General features: G+C 35.8%; 1 protein-coding gene across 1 annotated transcript; it reads right to left on the bottom strand.

The window, feature by feature from the left end:
- Positions 1 to 706: 706 nt before the first annotated feature.
- LOC18424588 (uncharacterized) lies at positions 707 to 5809 on the bottom strand. The gene is made up of 3 exons (XM_006829173.4): positions 4348 to 5809; positions 3020 to 3367; positions 707 to 2019 (listed from the first exon to the last, which is right to left on the bottom strand). Exons 1-3 carry the CDS (start codon positions 4813 to 4815, stop codon positions 1390 to 1392), a joined length of 1446 nt encoding a protein of 481 aa, XP_006829236.1. The 5' UTR covers positions 4816 to 5809; the 3' UTR covers positions 707 to 1389.
- Positions 5810 to 23633: the final 17824 nt, after the last annotated feature.

Below are 23633 nucleotides of genomic sequence, written 5' to 3'. Positions count from 1 at the left end.
TCACGGCTCTATCGGGATAGTGATATAGCCTGGGACACTGTTGGTGCTATGCACTTGGAAATATCACGACACTGTCAATATCATGATGAATGCATCACGAACTTTAACAGAACCATGACCCTCAAAGCAGCACCAAGCGGGTGCTTGGAAATCCAAGTAGCACTGCACTGCACTCGCACTTGGAAACATCACGACTAGTGCCTTGGTGAGGCATAACAAGTGTCATGATGCTATCCCGAGCCTAATAGAGCCCTGATATAGCATCATGCCACTATCTAACGCATTTCAGTCAAAAATAAGAAGAGCTTAAGAAAGTAGGCAGAGACATCAATTTCAAAGTAGCAATTTTAAAATTTGAGAAAAGGAGAAGATTTAGAAGGGACAGTACACTATGAGGGATTTTCGTGTGGCCGACCAAGTCTTCAAGGTTCTCAACCCGTGATCGCACACAAACATAATATTACAATTCGTACCACGAATTAGGTGCTCTTCTTTGGAAGAGAATTTCACAGAGAGACAGAGAGAGAGGGGAAGGTGCTCGTCTTTGGAAGAGAATTTCAGAGAGAGAGAGAGAAAGAGAGAGGGGAAGGTGCTCTTCTTAGGAAGAGAATTTCAGAGAGAGAGAGGGGAAGATTGATTGCAGCTGTTAAACAAAAAAAAAAAGGGGGTTTAGCATTTGCTTTTTTCTCATCTATCTTCCTCCCAATTGGTAAAAAAGTGGCATTTGCTTTGTTCTCATTTCTCTTTCCTTCCAATTGGTCAAAAATAGAAAAAAAGCCTTTCGTCTTTGTGGGCCCAACAAAGAAGCACACACTGAAAGATGCCACCAATCTGACACGCAGTAAAACTCCAAATACCAACAAAAAAAAACCAAAAAAAAAAAGAAAAAGAAAAAGTCACACACTGTCTTGAAACAAACAGCAGGTCCTTGTGTGCTGTGTGCCTCTTCTTCCTCCTTTCTCCTCACGCTAGTAGTCGTAGTTAGCAGTAACTTAACAATAAAATCAACAAACAGTTCTATAATTTATGGTCAGCACAGCTAGCCAGTATTTGCAATACTCTCCAAGAGTAAGCAAAGCAAGAGGTGTATGTGTGTGTGAGAGTGAACAGTTCCCTTCACCTCACCACCATTCCCCTCAGGCATGGAAGGTACACTCAAAAAAACAAACCCCCATCCACCCTGAACTTCTTCAGAGTATAAAAATTCACCAAATCTCATCCCCTCAAGAGTGAGAAAGATGAATGATTATGCTCTATTTACAGCAAGACCAAGCCTAAAATCAGCTCCAAAATCCTTCAAACTCCTCCCTACCTATTGTGTCAGTAAATCAAATTAAGAAAGAAAAGAAGAGAAAACTAGTGATATAAACAGCTTGCTTCTTCTCAAGGTCAGACCTCCACCCTCCATATGATGTTGTCAACATTGCTTTCATGCCTTTTCTCTAAGGCGGCAACCTTTGATCTGTGAGCAGCTGCGGCAGCTGCCATTGATTTGCCTCTCTCTCCATGAGGAAGCTCACAAGCTTCACTAATGGACCCACATCTTATATCAGCCGGTGGTATGAAACAGTCAATTGATAGTCCAGGCACATTGAAAGCGACCTCTTCTATAGTCCAGACCTCTTCCATTCTAGTCTTTGTGTGGCTCATTGCCATTTCACCAAACCTAAAGAGCGTGACTATGGACCGGCCGGAGTGTGCGATCATGATCCCCTCAACTGGTCTATAGTCACTGAGAAATGAGTTTATGGTGGTCTCCCAGTATACGGCATCACCTGCACCATTAGATTGGATCCGGGTGAGATGGGAGTCCTCCATGTGAACAAGGAGCCCTGTCCTTTGGCTGAAGTAGCCAAAAAGTACATGCCTAATGATCTCTGCAGGTCCCTCGCTACGAGCTTTGAGTGTTTGTGGGTCCGCACAGAGCTTGAGGATGAAGCAATCTTCACCGTCGACTTGTTTCTCTCCAATGCATCGAGCATCAGCAAACATGCTCGCCGTGGTCCTTGGATCCAAGCCCTATAAAGAGAAAGATCTCTTTTTAGTCAGGACTCATATGGTGCGATGACCCATACCAAGGGAAGACAAGAGAAGGAAAGCCATCATTGAAAATTTTGAAAAGCAAAGGGTCTGATGGACACATGGGCAATGATAATTCCTTTTTTACTTATATGGCAAATATGGGTTTTTATCTTTTTCAAAATTATGGATGGACAAATCATGATCATGCAATTTTTTTTTGCTTTTTCTTTTCTGTGGCTGTTAACAATTGTATTGAAGGAAGCACATGCAGTTTTTTTAATTTCTTAGAAATATGTGTCACAGCAATTCTATTATTTAAGATCGTGAATACAGATGGCGAATATTAGCATTGCAAAGACTCAATATGTAGTTCATTCCATATTGTTCAGATTACATAGTGAATATCAATCTCAAGGGAAGGCAAAAGAAAAGAAATGACAACAGAATTTATAAAAGGGGCTAGATAAACTTACACCATGAATGCTTAGGTGAAATTAAAGTTTCCAATAGACATTATACAATTTACAAAGCAGTCCAAGTACTTACAGTAAAAATTATCCTTAAATTGGAATTAAAAAGTAGTGATCATCATCCACAAGCGATCATATATAAAAGGCTCACAGAAGGGCAGAAATTAAAATAAAGACTCTTTTTTTTCAAGGTTGAAACTAAAAATAAACTAAGAGGGGCTGGATGACCTATGAGCTATTATGATCATTTCTTTTATGGATGAGAATTACAGCATTTTTCTCTGATAAATTATGGGAATGTCGATTATAGTCGTAGTCCTTTTGGATAAATATAAGCAGGTTGCAAGCATACAAATAGCTGATTCCATGGATGCTTAAGGGGAACTGAAGCATTCCAGAGGAATACATGACACACAATTCATCTCATATGACTGATTTATCAGTCCCAAGTCCTAATAGCCAAAAATCATCCTGCCAAAGGTTAGAACAATCCTTTTCTAAATGACAAGATTAAGAGAGAGGCTGACCTGAAGAGCCCGACGTAAGGGTCTAACAGGACCTTTAGCTGCATGGGCACCAAGCCATGGAGTGTGTCTCCAAACGAGCTTTCCGTTGCAGCCAGCATGAACCTTGCTTCCACCCACTGCTAGCTCAACATACCACATATCAGGCATCATTTGCCACAACACAAAGCCACCGGACTCTGCTGCTTTTCCGGCATTGCGATTCTTCATGACTTTGGTTGCGGTCTCAAATTCAGAAGCTATCATTTTCACCTTTCCCATTGCATAAGCATTTCTAACCGAGCCCTGCAACCTTGAGCCCCCGGATGCAGCCGTGTATTGTTGCAGTATATACTGAGCAGAAGATGTTTCCTAGCAAAAGGTAATACATTAAGAGTTACGAAAATCATTACTAAAACACAACAAAGGAGTGTATTTGACCGATAGTTTGAAGTTTGAACCAGTAAACCAGAGCAAACATTAAAAACTAATAATAATAATTAGAAAACTGAAATATTAAAACTCTATGAAAAGAATGTTAAAGTGACTATCATGGCTGATGAAATTGTTCATATTCTCAAATTTCAAACAAGAACACAGCAAACCAACAACTTAATCAGATGCAACATAAGAAAATTTAATTGTATAATGAAAACCCAATTGGAAAATCGAAAAAAGCCATTATAAGATTATCCCATCAAGCGTTTTATCACTCATATGTTATTCTGAACTGCGGTAAAAATTAAAAGGAAGAGAGATGATGCCCAAGAAAAAGAAAAACGAGTGCTTTGAGAGGTTGCTTTATCTGTAGTGCAAAAACAAAAAGATGGACTGCAACAAACAAGATACCTAGAAATGGCAAGGGGGAGAGAAAGTGAGAGAGAGAAGGTTGCATAGGAAGAACAGAAATTTCAAGAAGATAAAAACAGAGTCTTTAATCAAGTCAAACAGTTTCAAAAAAAACAAAAAAACAGAGACTTTAATCATGAAGATAAAAGAAACAGAAAAAACACTAACGATAGCAAATGCCAAAGGAAAAAGAAAAAAAAATATAAATCAGAACATAAAATGATGACAAGAGCTTCACATAAAAAATAAAAAATAAAAAAAAATGAATAAGGGAGGGCCGAGGGTTTTCGAGTAGTTTGAGGTCAAGGGTTCAAGCTTTACAGTAGACATGAAAAGAGAAAATCAGAGAAAAACACACACACAGATGAAAAGCAAGTAATAGAAGAAAAGATCCATCCATTCCAAAACAGGGGTGACAAGAAGTAGAAGGGATTGCATACATAATAACCAAAGATAGAGCGAAAGAGAGAAATAAAACAAGAGAGAGAAAGCCAAGAACTTACAATGGGGGTATCCTTGATACTGAGATGAGGGAGCGGATCCATAGTACTAACATGAACAGGAGCGAGCGGCGCCCCCATCACCCCCAAAAGTAGTCGCAGATCCGATCTCTTATTGTAAGTGGAAGACACAGAAGGTGTCCTCGAAAGCTGACCCTTCATCCAATGCCCCCATCCTTCCTTCCTCCCCTCTCCTTCGCAGCCTTCGGCATCAGGCCCTTCCATCAGCGGGGTTAGCGTCTCCCCAACCGGCCTCATGCTCCCCGACCGCGCCATCAGGACTGAGTCAACAGCCGCCTGGTTGTGCTGGACACCGCCGCTGCTGCTGCTGCTGGACTTCTTGTGGCGGCGGAGGAGGCCAGACATCGGAGAGGTGCTGCGGGCAGGACTCTTTGCCCGGATTCTGCCAGGGGAGAGGCCTCTCACCACTTCTTCTTTGAGAGCGGAGAAGAACCCCTGTTTCCTCTCCATTTTTTCTTTTCCCCACTCCCTCTCTCACTGCTACTACAATGGAGGTGACCGCCTACCTGCCCTAGAGAAAGAAAAACCCTGAAAATGACTTCTTTTGCTCTGGCCTTTTTCTCTGGCTTCTATCTCTATCTATCTAAATGGCTCTCTCTCTCTCTCTCTCTCTCTCTCTCTCTCTCTCTCTCTCTCTCTCTCTCTCTCTCTAAATGGCTCTTCCCAGACCTCCACTACAAATCCATTTCTCTGAAACTACTCTTATCTCTTTTCCGCCTCAAGCCAAATCCACCTCTCTCTCTCTGAAACTGCCTAACTGAAACACCAAATACCTTTTCCACACTCTGTATCTCTGAGAAAACCACCCTTCTGCAAAACCCACATCTCTCTTCTTTCAGAGCAAACCGGAACTCCGCTCTCTCTCTCTAGTCCACTACTGAGAACCTTACTCGATGCTCAATAATCACCCAGTAATGGCGCCCACATTGGGAAAACTACAGAGAGAGAAAATGGTGCGGTTTAGAGAGAGAAAATGGGGTGGTTTAGAGAGAAGGAAGTTCGTCGAAGGTGCGTATTGGGGAGGGAAATGAGGTGACCAGTTGCATCAGTTACCGAAGGACAAGGGAGTTGGAAGAGTCCTAGAGAGAGAAAGTAGCTAATGGGAGCTCTAAGAGAGAGAAAGTAGTGGGAGTAATGAGAGGGGAGAGAGAGAAAGATTGGGTATGAGAGAGAAAAGAGGAGCGCGTACATGAGCGAGTGATGCCGCAATAAGCGGCCAGTCTTCCTTTTCAGTCCAAACCCTAGTGGCGACAACCTATTTTTTATCTTCTTTTTTTGCTCTTTTGGAATTTTTTTGTTTTCTACTTTGTAACTTTGACAAAAACATATCGCCTAAATGCCGCTGTTTTATATAAGAGATAAGCAAGAAAACCTCGCTCATACGGGTGAAATTTTTTAAAACCTAAAAGGACACCTTGCTCATATTCTATTCTTATTTCTTATTGAACTCTTTTTTTTTTAAGTGTTTATTTCTTATAAGGACACGCCATATGTAATCATACATTCCTTTGTTATTTCTAATTTATCCAATGCCCGTGATTTATTTTTTTATTTTTGCTTTTTTTGTTGGAGGAAAGCTATGTCCCTTTTCCTATAATTATAAGGAAAGTTAAAAATACCGGAATGGTGACCAAAATCGGCCATGTTGGAACGGTGGAACGATGATTGGGATCTGAAAATCGGTCAATTTTGGCATACGGGTGCAGTTTGTATAGTACCTAGGCTCTAAACAATCAAATTAGAGCCTACCTTCAAATAGTATTGAGAAATGCGGTTTCAATACTAGAAATTGGTGACACCCATAAAATATATTTTAATATTTATTTTAAAGTTTAAAACTTCAAAAATAGTGTAGATCGATAGATCTATGAAATATTGAAAATCTTGAAAATTAACGATCCAAAAAATACGTTACAAAATACACTATTTCCAAAACTTGAAATCCCTTTACATTATAAAATAAAAAATAATAATACCTCTTATAAAATAAAATTAGTATCACATCAAACATTTATAAACTCTATATACTCATCCAAATCTCTCACAACCTAACCAAGCATAATATTGTATAGTAAAATCTAAATTATTACTTTATATTTTATAATTATTTTACTATACAGAGAAGAATAAATTTAAACTTTATCTTATAATAAGATCTAATTTTAAAAATATTTTATTTACAACTATAACAAAAAATAATATATTATGTCATTTAAATATAAATAAATTAATAAATAACATGCAAGATTTGTTATTAATTTATAATTATAAATTATAATATTAAAATAGTTCATCAAACATGATTCAAAAAAATTGGAAAACACTTCCATATCATAATATTAAAAATAAATTTAAAACCCCTAATAAATGTTTATTTTATGACATTAAAAAATCTTTAAAAAACAATTTTTTACTAACAAATGAAAAATGATGAAATAAAATTTTAGAAATTTAAAAAAATAAAAAAAATATTGAAACACACACCATTTGCATCAATAAACTATATGCACCAAAAGCCCCACATTTACTTAAAAAAATTATTAATTTTTAAAACATGATCTTCAAAACATGATTTTCAAAATCCCCAAAACCGGTTTGCATTATGGCTCAAAATATAAATTTATAATTACATTTAATGAAAAATAAAAATAAATAAATAAATTTATGTTTATATGAGTTACCATTATTTATATCTCCTCATCCTTTATTTTTAGATTTTATTTCTTAATAAACCTAAGGTTTCAAAAAATATCTTTCAACCCCCTGGCCACTTTAAACCTATTTTTTAACCTAAACAGACATGCTCTTTTTAAACTAAATCCCTTCTTTCTCTTCATTTATATACCCCAAACCTCTCTATTTCTTTCTCTTATCATGTATTTCACTCTCTCTCCTTCGGGAATCGGTCATCCCATGTTTATCCAGTTTATCCAAACCAGTGATTTAAAACTCGGTGAGAGACTCTCCTAGTTCGACATAGGAATCGGTCACCCCGTGTTTTTCCAAACCAGGGATTTAAAACTCGACGAGAAACTCGCCCAGTTCGACACGGGAATTGGTCACCTCGTGTTTATCCAAACCAGCGATTTAAAACTCGACGAGAGACTCGTCTGATTCGATATAAGAATCAATCACCTCGTGTTATCCAAACTAGTGATTTAAAACTCGGCGAGAGACTCGCCTTGTTCGATACGGGAATCAGTCACCCTGTGTTTATCCAAACCAATGATACTCGCCTGGTTCGATATGGGAATCGGTCACCCTGTGTTATCCAAACCAGTGATTCTCGCCTGGTTCGATATGGGAATCGATCACCCTGTGTTTATCCAAACCAGTGATTTAAAACTCGGTGAGATACTCGCCCGGTTCTCACTAGAGGAGAATCGGAGTATGACATCACAAATCGGCTATAAATCGCCATCATTTTACAAGGAATGCCACGTATACCTCATGCTACATCGTGCTGCCCACTTTTCTGAACACGCTAACGAGTAAGGTATTGAGGAGATATTTATTCCCCTCAAACTTCTTTTACGTCTTTGATGTGGGATTCGAACACGGAAATAAAACATTGAGACAGTAATTCAATATATACCATTATTATGGAAAGCAAAACACTCGGGTGACATTGTGCAATTGGTTATCACTTACGATTTTGTCTTGGACATCTCAAGTTCTATTTTTGTTTTCAAAAAAAAATAAAAAGAAGAAAGTAATGTTAAACAAAAAATATAAATAAAAAGCAGAAAATAATGTTGTTAAAAAAAATAAAAGCAAAAGATAATACTTTGTTTTCAAAAAAAATAAAAAGAAGAAAATAATGTTAAACAAAAAATATAAATAAATAGAAGAAAATAATGTTGTCAAAAAAAATAAAAGTAAAAGATAATACTTTGTTTTCAAAAAAAATAAAAAGAAGAAAATAATATTGTCAAAATAATAATAATAATAATAATAATAATACGACAAGCATTTCTTGTCAAAAAAACAAAAAAGGTAATACAACATCTTCTTATTTTTCTTGTCAAAAAAAAAAGGTAATATAACAAGTATTTTTTGTCAAAAAAATAAAATAAAAGGTATAAAAAAATAAAAGGTACCTTGGCAGCATCATTTTCTTAATTTTCTTGTCAAAAATAAATAAAAAGTAATACAACAAGAAAAAAAAAAAAAGGTAATACAACATCTTCTTATTTTTCTTGTTAAAAAAAAAAAAAAGGTAATATAACAAGTATCATATTTTTCTTGTCAAAAAAAAAAAAAAAAAAAAAGGTAATACAACAAGTATTTCTTGTAAAAAAAAAAAAAAGGTATTTCTTAATACAACCTAGGAGTAAATGATCTAATTATATATTTTTTTTTTATAACATAGTGCTCTTTAACATAAATTTAGGAATATTAATTTAAAGATAGGGTTCATACAATGAGGCCATTTGAAATCTCTCTCTCTCTATCTCTCTCTCTCTCTCTCTCTCTCTCTCTCTCTCTCTCTCTCTCTCTCTACTAACAATCTTTTCCACTAAATTTATTCTAGAAACCTAAAAAATTAAAGTGTTATTTTGAAAATTGATACGCATTCTAATAATTTCTACATTGATGACCAAATATTTTATTTTATATATTGATGTATTTGCATTATAAATCATATAATGTACTATTTTTCTTACAATTGTCAATAATACATTTTAAATTAGATGATATTATAAACTATTTGGGATTTGTTATTATTTGTATAATAAAATAATTGTAAAATGTAAACCACCAATTTTAATTTCAGTATACAATATTATAGTTAGTTAGGTTGTAATAATTTTGGATTATAGTTAGTTAGGTTGTAATAATTTGGGTGTTTTTTAGCCGATTAGGGTTTCAACCAATTCGAGATTTTAGTGGCCATTTTTTTCATCGATTTAATCTATTCTTTATTATAGTCCATGTATGATGATATTCTTTATCCATGATAATTCTATGATTTTTCTTTTATGTGATGTAAATTTAATGATTAACAGAAGTTCATACAGGGAAAGAACATCTCAATATTTACAAATTGATGAAAGAAATGAAAGTTAATAATGTAGTACCCCAATCTCTTATTAGACTCCTAAAAAACAACATTTATAATGAATTTTAATAATTTTTTTGGATTTTTTTTTAAGGCTTAATCCGATCAATTCGGCCAATTCCTGATCTGAATCGCCGATTCACCGATCCAGATGGGGTTTTGGGGTGCCCGATCTGGGGCATCGATACGTTTTTAAAACCACTGATCCAAACACATCTCTCTCTTCTTGTGTTTATCCAAACACCTCTCTCTCTCCTCCCAATAACCTCTCACTACTAATCATCTATCTACTCCCATGTTTATCCTAACACATCTCTCTCTCTCTTTTTGTGTTTATCCAAAGACCTCTCTTTCTCTCTATATACTTACTATGTATTTGGGAGGAGAGAGAGATGGGAAATGTGAAGAGAGAGCAGGAGGAGAGAGAGTGAGCGGTTAGAGATGGAAAAGATAGAAGGAGAAGGGGCACGAGGAGAGAGAAAGAGATAGAACTTTGGAATGATGGCTTTTAAAAAATGCATGTCTTTTTAAATTTGTTTGGCCTAAAAAAAATAAGTTTAAAGTAGCTTAGGGGTTAGAAGAAATAAAATCTACAATTTTTATGTCTCAATATATCTTTTAAAAAATTGCGTTTATTGTGAAATGAAACCTAAAAATAAGGGGTGTCGAGATTTTTCCCTTTATTCTTTTATTCGCTCCAATTATTCACCCCAGAAGTACTAAAGATACTTCAATTAAGTCTTTCGTTTTTGTCTTTATCTTATGGCTCATTGGCACTGCCACCTAGGTCAGAGCTCACCAATTTCATGGAAAATAGATGTGAGTCTCCAAGGAACTCTCGCTTCTCCTTTACACCATGCCGTAATATTCGATGGATCCCCTTCAATAAACTTTCCTCCATCAAATTTTGAGAGCAATTTAATTCCCTCCAATAAACCTCGAGTTTCTACTTCATTGACTGTTTTATTACCACGGGGACTAGAGTAAGACATTCAGATCCGCCCAAGATGATCTTTAGTAGCAATGCTTCCATTTAGTCACCCCATAGAAATTGTGGTGCAAAGAAGTACGACTTGTCCCACATCGAAAATTGAAGGCATGCAAAGCCTTCATAAAAGAAACATCACACTCATCCCTAAAGCAATGACTTGCATGTATGAGTTGGAAGTGCACAGAGATGACGAATCACTAATGATGTCAGTACAATGACGTGTGATAATAAGTCTATGTCAGCACAGTGACATGTGATAATAAGACTAAAAGGTGGATGGCCAGGACGCCCTTTTTGTCCAAATAACGAAGAAAAAATTAGCAAGAAAAAAAAAACAAGTATTGTTTTCAAACAATGTTGGACTTATGAACATACAACATATATAGTTTTTTCTGATATGTTCTCTGAGATAACCAATCAAACCTGGTTCTAAGGGAAGTTGTCCAGATCCCAATATATTAAGAGATCCAGAACCGCTTGAATAATACCTTATCTGGATTGGGGGATTCCTATCCATATTGTCAAATTTTCAAACCTTGATTATAAAGAAGAGGTTAAAATAAGGCTTAGTCCTTATAGAAAACTAAATCCCCATTTTAAAAATTTACTAAAAATTGTACTTTCAACGTAAAAAAAACCTTCAAATCGATCATCTCGACTTTGATCGTTATAGTTGTAAAAAAAAAAAGTACTAGGATTTCAAGCTCTTAAAAAACCTTCAAATCGATTATCTTGACTTTGATTATTATAGTTGTAAAAAAAAAAAAAAAGAACTAGGATTTCAAGCTCTAAAAGCAATGCATATTAAACATTATTTAGACCGTCAATTTTCAAGTGTTCACAAATTCCAAGATTTGTACCATTTTTTTAGCTACAAATCTTATAATCAGTGGTGGAAATAGATTTTAGAGCAATAGTAGGAATTTTCCATACCTGAAGTGTTTTTCAAATAAGGTTTCAAAGTGAGGCTTTATTTTATTTTATTTTCAAGGTTTAAAATCATAGTTCGGTGCCCCAGATCACCTCTTGTGGAAACAGGTTTAGATCAGCAAATCAATGATCTGGCTAGAGCATCCACTATATTGTTAAGTTCCCGATATACATGCTTAAAAGAGACTTGTTAACAAACCACAAACATCCATAATCTCTAGCCATATTGATCTAAGATTACATCGTGGCCGAGATTCTTTATTGATTATACAAAAGCCAAAGTGTAATGCTTAAAAACCAGCTTACCCTAAAGAACTACTCTCATTTCAGCTTCATATGTCGTTTCACATCCATAAGGCCCAACAAAGCAAAAGATAATTGCTCGATCAGAATTCCTCACCACTCCTCCAACACCTACTGATCCTAGATTTCTTAAAGAACTACCATCAAAATTAAGCTTAATGCAACCTTGAGGTGGTAGTTCCCATCTACCTTTCAGACCTAACCTGAGTCAGATTCTGATTTGCCAAGTTTCTCAAATTTAAAACTGAAAGAAAGACCTATATAATCTTTTACAGGGGCATAATATATATATATATATATATATATATATATATATATATATATATATATATATATATATATATATATATATATATATATATATATATATATATATATATATATATATATTATCACCCTTTTTGTTTTGTCAAAAGATCACTTACAGGTGGTCTTATTACAATAACATATACTTCAAAATAAAATCAACATGACAATAAAACAAAGATCTTAAAACTTAAAGCCATTGAAATAACTATGCATTATGCTTGAGAAGAAAAAATAAGATTGCAAGAAATAAAAGAGAAGAGTACCGGAGATTACCTTAACCGGGCTTATTACATCCCACATTGAGTCACCACCATCCGACGGCGTGGGATCTACAATCTTGCTTCAATCTCAAACTAGGAAAGCAAGTTTAGGCCAAGCCACATCGATGGAACATGAATCCCTTTGATCACAAACTCAAACCCTAGGTGAATTCCCTTAGCAATCTACTTTGAGAGAGATGAATACTCTTTTTGTTAAAACCCTTAGCCATAAATCTATAGTTGAGAGATGGGAAAGAGAAGAACTCCATAACCTAAACCCTTAGGTTCTTTCACAATGTGTGTGTGTGAGAGAGAGATAGAAAGATAAGGTGTAGAGATTTTGGGTAGAGACAATCTCTTTTTTCTAGGCTTGAACAAGATTAGGGTTTCTTAAGGTTTTCTTTGGTTTGCCTCCTCTTGTGAGATTGAACATGGACCGTCGATCAAGGGTGACTTGTGAGGTGAGAGATTTGAGTCATCCATTCCATAGATGGACCATCAATATTATGGAAGGTGCATGAACCCTTATCCCCATTTCTTAAACCATTTTTTTATCAATAGAAAATAAAGTTAAATTAATTTTAATTAAATATTGTGCATTCTATAAAATAGCACATCTCTACACATATTTTCAATAAAATCTATCAAAGATATATCAAGTCAATATCTACTTCCATATTAAGTCAATTTATGGTCAATACATACTCTCTATAATTTGACCACATGTCACAATTTAAAGTTACCAAAACATAAAATAAAAAGTAGTAAGAGGTGGGGCGTGCCACCCATGGGAGGCACATGTGGGCCCCACCTTCTAGAAACATGGCTGGCCCATGTGCACAATGGGCCCCCATGATTATTATTTTTATGCATTTAAAACTAACAAAATAATTTCTAGTGAATATTAAAACATTGTAAAATTAATATATTTAATTTTATAAATCTAAAAATTATAAATAAAATATCCAAAGGTTCATAAAAATTCAAATAATAATTCTAAAATAATTATTATCATAAAAAAAACATAATTAAATTAATTTGATGGGAAATGGATCCATGTGGTTTTAGAATTGAATTAACAATCATGGGGTGCTCCACCTTCCACTGTGGATTATGGACCACACTTGCTTTACCATACCGACCCAATTTTTCCCATAACCTACAGTCCAAGCAAGGGTTCATTAGTGGGTCACCAAAGTCTGGCTGATGAGCCAATGGGTCGCAATCTCAGCCTGTGGGTAACATGTCCTCTCTTAGAGACGAGTCTAGGTCACCAAGACCTGATGCGACCATAGCTCTATGGCGCATAGAGGGATTTCTCGCACATGCATACGCTTCACCTTAAAAGATGGATTTTTTGTTTTCCTGAATGATCTATCGATATGCATGTCATGTGATGGCACATGAATGAGGTTTTGGCCCCAGTCTCTGTAGGCCACTATCACACACAAAGATCACACAGTCATTCGACTCACTCATCCGGGCATGTTCTCCGACCTCATCAAGGGCTAACCTATGAACCCTCATCGGTTTGTTCTTCATGCCCAAGTAACATAGGATTTTTCCAACCTATTGGCCTAGATCGTCAAGCACAGTCTGATATCCGCAAACATCATTTGTATGGTATAGTCCAGGAGGGACCACACTCCCATTATGCTCATGTTCCACTATATCATTTTATTTTACAAGCACTCATAAAGCCCTTAAAAGCCACATAAACTTAACACCTCCCACTTTGCTTTTGAAGGCCTTACATTCTCTCTTCCTCACTTTCTCTCATCCCCATCTCTCTCTCCCAATTACAATCTCTCTCTCAAGCATTTTTCACTTATTCTCTCTCAATATATTAAACATCATTTTCTCCATCAATCCTTTCACAAAAGGATTTATAGAGGCAATGCCTTTTTCCTTTTGCTACTCGGATCATATCCCTAAAGTGGTTGTAGTCATTCTTTCACAGTACATCGTGAATCATGAACCTGTTGTCACAGAAGACCATCACGTACCCTCATCGCATGGGATCGTATGTTCATGGGTTCAAAAGAGTTCTTCAAATAAGCTGCTCCTTTTTGTAGCCATACAACCAACACCACACATCTGGGTTCCATGGGTGAACAATATTATAGTCTATTGTTTTATCTAGCCTGTCAAATACTAGCAGGTGCTCCCACTAAAATATTTAGTTTATCTGGATCTCGATCTTTTTCAATCTCACCTCATTCCTCAGGTGATAAAAACATAGTTTCATATGCTTGGAGTTCTTATGGAATCGTGGCTCCTTTGGCATGCATATTGCCGCCGTGTTGTCACAAAAAATCCTTACCGCCTCACAACGCATGGGGTCAAAGTCAAGTCGATTAAGAAATTTCTTAATCCATACAACCTCCTTGGCCGCCAAACAACACGCCACATACTCTGCCTCCATAGTGGATAATTCCACCACATCCTATTTCTTTGATTTCCAAGAATCTGTACCCCTTTCAAGCATGAACACATATCCAGATGTAGACTGGATATGTCACAAAAACAAATTATAAATACCATATTATAATTTTATCCAAAATAAAGCATGGCTAAATAATGGTTATTAAAGCCTTGACTAATACTTATTTTTTAGCAAATATGGAGATTTTACATCATATTATAGACATTATTGGGAGGACGATCACTAAGATCGAGTTCCATTAAAACACTCCCTTTGTGCTTACATATTTGAATAAGCCATACCCATCTCTTGTGTTTCATACTTAGGCTTAAAGCCCTCGATCAAACTGCATCTCCATGTGTATCATTACCTTAAGTAGTTTGTACTCAAGCATAAGGATGTACAAAAAAAAAAGGGTCTTCAATACTGACTCTTTCAAATTTGTTAGCACGTATCACTTAATGTCCACACACTCCATACATATTCATAAAACAATTAGCCAAAATATAACCAAAACATATAAAATAAAAAGATATTGAATCATTGTATGACCTTACCGTGTAATGTGGAATATATTTCATACCTCAAAACCATGTAGTGTGGTACTTGGGCCTTCTTGATTCATTGATTTTATTTGTTTGACAAGCCTTTGTGATCTTAGAAGAGCACGCAACTGATGCAGAATATATTGGTCATCTGTTTCACATGTCATGAAGTGTTCATCTTTTTTATACTTGGATTCTCCTTGTCTCACACCGTAAAGAAATAATCTTCTTCATCCTATGATTTCAAATATCACAATTTCGATTCTCCCACTAATCTTTAGCATTTCAATGCTACCACTAAGTCTCTCTAGATATGTCCCTTCATTTCGAAGAAACCAAGATGTTTTTATAGGTATTGTATTTTCTCTTCTTTCTATTATTCCCAAATCGAACTGTCACGACCTCACCCTTGACCCCTATTCCGTACTCGACAGAGGATGACTGACTTCAGGTTCGTGATCCCAAGGTAGCGTATGTTACCTAGGTCGGAGTAAATTAAACGCTTTAATATCGGTTCTAAGTACAAATGAATATCTAAAACTTAGAGAATCCGTACACCCTTAACATTGTACTATATGAAAAATTTTCCAAAAGTATTACACTTGAGTCTGGGCATCTGGGCCCAATATTATATTTTTCCAAGATAAACAAAACTCAGGGCTGAACTGCCCAACTACATACAAGATCTTGCTTTCTTTAAAAAGGGCAAAATGGCTTCGACTCCCAGTTGCAAAACACGTGCTCCTGGCCCTTGACTTGTCATTATCAATCTACAAGGAGGGGAGATATAGTGGGAAGAGCTATATTGCCCAGTAAGTAGATCTAAATGTTATGCATCATTATTGAGTCTATCCATGCGTCATAAACAATTATTTCACTTATAAGTAATCACAGTGCAAATGTCATATAAAGCAGAAATCACATCAATACATCTATCACAGGTGTCATATCTAAACATCATAATTATTATTCAGCCAATACAATCATTATCATTCACATGAACAATTCCAACATTATCCACTCACTACTTAGTTCACCTACTCCCAAAGTAGAAGCTCTATTTATCAGGCCAAGCCAATCTCATTATTTAGGACTTCTACTATCCCTCAAGAGGGAGGACAATGATAAGTGGGTCCCCTACTATGTAATGTCCTCGTACTCACACACACGATCCCCAGCGTGCTTTGGGGCTTCGATAGGCATTTACCTTGCAAGGCATCACTCACTAGTTTCATCATATGAATCTCGGGGGGGGGGGTGCAACCCCCCCATTTCTCTTCCACCTAACTCGCTCCTATCATTCAGTGAGTTAGGGAACATTATCAGCATCAATTTTCTCAGAATAACAGTACCCATTATGCAAATTCTGAGTCTTGTTTAGAAATATACAGCTATCATGTACACTATACCACTTAGCATGAAACATCCATCATAAGAGGGCTATCACATGGCACTTGTACGTATCGGTTATCACTCATCGCATAGTAACATAATGTTGTTCACATAACACCATGGCACTTAACATGTAGCATTCATTACTTGAAAATTATCACATGACACTTACACTTATCAATTATCACTTATAGTATTTTATCACTTAAGTTGATCAGTAAATAGTTCATTAAAAAGGTGCAAAATATCACTACATTCATAAATGTGGCATCCTCATAGAAAAAGGGGCGCCATTCTTAGATCGAGGAGAGTTTTGGTATGGTCCCAAAATTAATTTCAACATAGACTCACCCATGGTTCATATAAAAGTGATTTGAACACATTTGGCCTAGTTTTGAGCATAAAACAATCTGTTTCCAAGACGAGCACAACACTGAAATTCTTGATGATGAGTAACAGTGACGTACCTCTCTTATCGGATGCTTAACTCCCAATCTAGGGAGAATTTCAAATAATTTAAACATGTAGCTGTAAGCTTATCTTTAAAACGATAGTGGTTTGAAGGTATTTGGGCGGTATTTGATAGGTCAAAAGCTCAGCACAAAGTGAGTGACAGTTGTTGGAATTTCCCGCAACTATAAACAATGATATACCCTCACATTTTGCGGCATAACTCTCAATCTATGGGGAATTTCAAGATGAGTTCAACATGCAACTTTGAGCTCATTTATAGATATTTCAAATGGTGGTAGTTTGAAGGCGTTTAGGCATCGTTTGATAGGTCAAAAGCTTGGTGCAAAATAGGTAACAATTGTTGGAAATCCTAGCAACTGTGGACAGTGACATACCCTTAAATTTTGGGCATATTTTTTAACCCATACGAAATTTTAACATGGTATAAGAGTAAAATTGAAATAGACGAGCATATCTTTCATTCGAAACTGCTTTAGTCCCATTTAAACACTATTTGATTACTGGAAAATTTAATGCAAGAACAGTCACAGTTTTGGAAATTCTCATTATCAAGTTTAACATGCTTTGAAGGACACTTAACATTTCACAAACCAAGGAAACTCTTGATGCAAAACCTTGTCCATATTAAACTATTCTCACAAGTGAACTATTTCACAAATTTTCGTGACTAAAAATATCATTTACCTGGCTCAATCAATCATGGTATTTAGAGGCACGATATGAAATTTCACTCTCATTTTAACCCATTCACACTCATATTTTTCATCCTATCATCTTACCCACTTTCAATACTTCAAAATTAATTTCTACAATATTTGTTGACGCATAAACGCTAACCCTACTTACTTCATGCTCAACGGTGCTTCCAAAAGTCCCACTCGCCTGCCACTTCAAGCTCCTAGCACAGGCTCTCTCTAAGCTGCAATTGGTTCTAACTTTGGTTCTTGAGAGAAAGAGAAAATATGAAAGTAAGAGTGGGAAACGGTAGTGAAAAAGAAGGGAAGGCAAGTACCCAAGGTAGGTGGGTGTAGGGTTCTCAAGAACCTAGCTTGCGGAACTTGGAATCCCAAATACCGGGATCCCACCCAAGATCATATACTCAATTGGCCAAATGTGAAGTAGATGAATACAACTATAAATCGAGTGCGAGAAATAAAGCAAACATAAAAAGTGCACCACAACAACACACGATTTACGCGGTTCACCCCATTGAGCTACATCAACGATCTCGACAACTAGAAATCCACTATCACAATGAAGATTACAGTTTTGAGTTACAAGAGATAATACATATCTCTAAACATCAGTAAAAAACCATCACTGATATTCCCTTTTACCTGCTCTCCCCGACCGAACAACATCGTTGATCAACGTCTTTCCCACTGCAATGCCGCTACCGGAAAGATAACCTCAAGAGCAATATAGAGATTTTCTCTTTCTAGAAGTGGAAGTTAACAAACTTAAAACTCATGAGAATACTGCCTCTCTTTTGAAGGCCATATCTCTTGCTCTTGGAGACCCATCTCTATATTGGAGAACCATTCCTAAAGGGGTGACCCTCAAAAGATGGGTATTATATCTTCATTCACTCTCTTATATAGATCTCACTTTCTTGCTTCCTAAGAAAGTCTATTTTCTATTTACCATAATATCCTTAATTTTCTAAAAGAAAATATGGGTATGGTGATAGTTATCATCAAACTCAACAATCTCCACCTTAATAGCAAAATCACCATAATTGTCTTGGCAACCTCCATTGAATAGATTTCTTGATTTCTTCATGCTTGCCTCTATTGTGGAATTTTCACAAACACTTTTCCTTCATATTTCTCCACCTCAAACCATGTATCCATAAAACTTTTTCATTCATGTTTTTCAAAATATAAACCTTAGCCCTGTATACACCTTGTGCTTTGATATCAATTGTAGGGTTCTCAAGAACCCCTTAGCTTGCGGAACCAGGAATCCCAAATACTGGGATCCCACCCAAGATCATGTACTCAATTGGCCAAATGCGAAGTAGATGAATACAACTATAAATCGAGTGTGAGAAATAAAGTAAACATAAAAAATACACCACAACAATACACGATTTACGTGGTTAACCTTGTTGGGCTGCATCCACAGCCTCGACAACTAGAAATCCACTATCACAATGAAGATTACAGTTTTGAGTTACAAGAGATAATACATATCTCTAAACATCGGTAAAAAAATTATCACCGATCTTCCCTTCTAAACCCGCTCTCCCGACTGAGCAACACCGTCGATCAACATCTTTCCCACCACAATGCCGCTACTGGAAAGATAACCTCGAGAGCAATATAGAGATTTTCTCTCTCTAGAAGTAGAAGTTAACAAACTTAAAACTCATGGGAATATCACCTCTCTCTCGGAGGCCATATCTCTCTCTCTTAGAGACATATCTCCATATTAGAGATCCATTCCCATAACCCCCAAAGGGGTGACCCTCAAAATATGAATATTATGTCTTCATTCACTATCTTATATAAATCTCACTTTCTTGCTCCCACGAAAGTCTATTTTCTATTTACCATAATACCCTTAATTTTCTATAAGAAAATATGAGTATGGTGATTTAGCTATCACCAAACTCAACAGTGGGATCCACTGTGGCTGACCGAGTAGGTGGAGGTCACTGTAGCTGACATGCATGACACTGACAAGTACGACGCTGACACGTACGACAGCAATCACATCTTCTCTTTACACCTTCAGCATTGACATGTGCGGTGCTACCCATTCTTCACCTTCACGTGCAACGTTACTCTATTTCACGCACGACGTTCTTCCATTTCAAGTGCGATGTTCCTCTATTTCACATGCGGCTTTACTTCATTTCACGCGTGGCGTTCCTCCATTGTAAGCGCGACATTCCTCTATTTTACGCGTGACGTTCCTCCATTTCACGCGTGGCGTTACTCCACTTGGTTGACTTCCCTTTCGTTCACACACGACGTTGCTCCTCCTTCTTTTGATTCTATTGCCGTGTGCGTCTCATGTCCGGGAAAATTTGAGGTCCTTACACGAACATTTTCTATATAGAATGTCTTATCTTGCCAACTCTGTATTACATCTCTCTGAAGTTGTACTATAATAAACCATACTTTTAGCACACTATAAAACGTTTTAAAATGAGCTTTAAAAAAGTTATACATAATTAGGAATCCAAAGATGTGCTTTAACATGCCACATCTTTTAATTTACTTCAGTATAGAACATGAGCATCTCACAATAAAAATATGATATCTCTCAACTTATAAAGAGTTTCTCTCCGAATCCTTTTAAGTAATGAAATAGATTCAAAAAATATAAAATAGTGGTTAGTTTCATCATTAAATCACACCATTTAGTGAGTCTACCTTTTAGTGACTTTTACATCATAAAGAAAATTTTTTCAATAGAAAATCATGTTGAATATCTCTTAATAAAAAAATTGTTTCTCTCAAGCCTTAGAGAATTTCTTCCTGAAATCTCTTGTATTGAAAACTAAACTCAAAACCAATCATAACATCATGGTGTGAATCTCAAATAATACCTTTCTTCAAAGAAATAAATAAGGTGACATACACATTACAAAATAAATCTTACTACAAAATTCCATGATGAACACTGTCTAATAAAATTGTATTTTCTCTTTACCCTCATGGACTTTTCCTTTAAAACAATTTTTTTTAAAAAGTACACACATAATCGTAGCACATGCATTTCCACAAGCTTCATATCACTATGTTAAGTAGGCTTGATAAATATAGATATTCATGTCTCAATGAAGATAAATAGGCTTCATTCCAAAATTTTTATTCCTCTGTTCATGTAGATATTTCTCTTTTAAATAAATTTTATTAGAAAATAAACTCAGAATGGAAGTCTAAAAATTTAGTGCGGACCATAACACATTATGTTAAGTATAGAAATAAAATCATGACTTTCAAGTAGTCATGGAAATAGTTTTCGTTGCAAACAATAGCACTTGCGTATCCTTCAATAAATTGATCATATATTTCAAACCACAAGGACTTTCTTGATGAAACCTTTTTTGTTCGAAAGTTCATAGAACTGAATGAACAGTTCCTGAATTTTGTAGGGTCAGAACTAACACCCTTCATTGTTGAGTTTATAACTCTCAATTCTCATAGGATCTCCCACTGAAAGTTTGCAGGTAGATCCTACTCTTAAAGACACAAAATATCACTGAAGTATATAATAGAAAAATACCTCATTATCTTCTTTATATCACTACTCCAAAATAGCCCAGAATACTCATTATGCAGAGTGCTTTTTCGGTGTTAGAATATTTCAATAATTCTTAACTGTGGGTGTATTTCATGACCACAAAGGTCATTAGCTTTCTTATATCTCATTCTGAAGCTTGATATAAACTCAATAACGAGAAAAGATAACTAATGACATCAACTATCAATATCTTTGATACCAATGAAAGAAAAACCTATGTGATTTTCTACCGGAGAATATTTTTTTTTCATTTTTTTTTTATATCAGCCCTTTTGTTTTGGGAAAAGATCACTTACATGTGGTCTTATTACAACAACATATATTTCAACATAAAATCAACATGGCAATAAAACCAAGATCTTAAAAACTTGATGTCATTGAAATAACTATGCACTATACTTGAGAATAAAAAATAAGATTGCAAGAAATAAAAGAGAAGAGTATCGGAGATTACCTCAACCAAGCTTATTATACCCCACACCGAGTCACCACCATCCGATGGCATGAGATCGACGATCTTGCTTCAATATCAAACTGAAAAAACAAGTTTAGGCCAAGCCACACCAATGGAACATGAACCCTTTTGATCACAAACTCAAGCCCTAGGTGAATTCCCTTAGCAACCTAGTTTGAGAGAGATGGATACTCTTTTTGCTAAAACCCTAAAACCCTTAACCATAAATTCTATTGAGAGATGGGAGAGAGAAGAACTCCATGACCTAAACCTTTAGGTTCTTTCACAATGTGGGAGAGAGAGAGATCAAACATGAGAGAGAGATAGAAAGATAAGGTGTAGAGATTTTGAGTAGAGACAATCCATTTTTTTTAAGCTTGAACAAGATTATGGTTTCTTAGAGTTTTCCTTGGCTAACTTCTTCTTGTGAGATTGAACATGGATCATCGATCAAGGGTGACTTGTGATGTGAGAGATCTGAGTCATCCATTCCATAGATGTGCCATCAACATTATGGAAAGTGCATGAATTATTATCCCCCTTTCCTAAACCATTTTCCCATCAATAGAAAATAAATTAAATTAATTTTAATTAAATATTGTGCATTGTATAAAATAGCATATCTCTACATATATTTTCCATAAAATCTATCAAAGATATATCAAGTCAATATCTACTTCCATATGAAGTCAATATATGATCAATACATACTCAATCTATAATTTGACCACATGTCACAATTTAAAGTTACCAAAACATAAGATCACATGGACCACAAAACAAAACTTTTCATAAAATAGAAAGTAGTAAGAGGTGGGGTGTGCCACCTATGGGAGGCACATGTGAGCCCCATCTTCTAGAAATATGGTGGGCCCATGTGCACAATAGGCCCCCATGATTATATTTTTTTATGCATTTAAAACTAACAAAATAATTTCTAGTGAATAATAAAACATCATAAAATCAATATCTTTAATTTTATAAATTCAAAAATTATAAATAAAATATCCAAAGGTTCATAAAAATTCAAATAATAATTCTAAAATAATCATTATCATAAAACAAACATAATTAAATTAATTTCATGGAAAATGAATCCATATGGTTTAAGAATTGAATTAATAATCATAGGGCACTCTATCTTCAACTGTGGACTATGGACCACACTTGCTTTATCAGGCCGGCCCAGTATTTTTCATGATCCATAGTCCAAATAGTGGCTCATTAGTGGGTCACAAAAGTCTAGCCGATAAATCAAGGGCGCGTAATCTCAGTCTGTGGATTACATGTCCTCCTCTAGAGAGGAGTCTAGGTCACTAAGACTTGATGCGACTACAACTCTGTGGCGCATAAGGGGATATCTCACGCATACATACACTTCACCCTAAAAGGTAGATTTCTGGCTTTTGTCGAACGATCTATCGATATGTTTGCCGTGTGATGATACATAGATGAGATTTTGGCCCCCGTCACTATAAGCCATCATTATACACAAGGGTCACTCAGCTCACTTATCCGGTCATGTTCTCCGACCTCATCAAGGGCTAACCCATGAACCCTCCTCGGTTTGTTCTACATTTCCAGGTAACATGGGTTTTTTCCAACCGACTGGCCTAGATCTTCAAGCACACTCTGGTATCTGCAAACATCGTTTGCATGGTATGGTGCATGAGGGACCACACTCCCACTGAGTTCATGTTTTACTATATCATTTCATTTTACAAGCACTGATAAGGCTTTTAAATGCCACATAAACCCAACAAAAACCACATCAACCTTGGACAACCCTTCCCCTTCTTTAGTAATAGAAAACTAACTCTATACCATTTGGAATATCTTATCTTTAATAGTAGAAACACTAGCGGC

This window comes from Amborella trichopoda, chromosome 12 (assembly GCF_054954075.1).
Source record: "Amborella trichopoda isolate Santa Cruz 75 chromosome 12, AtrichopodaSantaCruz75HAP2 v2.0, whole genome shotgun sequence".
Taxonomy (NCBI): Eukaryota; Viridiplantae; Streptophyta; class Magnoliopsida; order Amborellales; family Amborellaceae; genus Amborella; species Amborella trichopoda.
This window is presented reverse-complemented; position numbering and strand designations above follow the sequence as displayed.

Excerpts from the sequence above, each read along its gene's own strand:
- LOC18424588 (XM_006829173.4), bottom strand. The coding sequence starts at position 4,815 with ATGGAGAGGAAACAGGGGTTCTTCTCCGCTCTCAAAGAAGAAGTGGTG. Across the intron at positions 3,368-4,347 it reads GTATCAAGGATACCCCCATT|GAAACATCTTCTGCTCAGTA; the intron begins GTAAGTTCTTGG and ends ACCTTTTGCTAG. Across the intron at positions 2,020-3,019 it reads CCTTACGTCGGGCTCTTCAG|GGCTTGGATCCAAGGACCAC; the intron begins GTCAGCCTCTCT and ends TTCTCTTTATAG.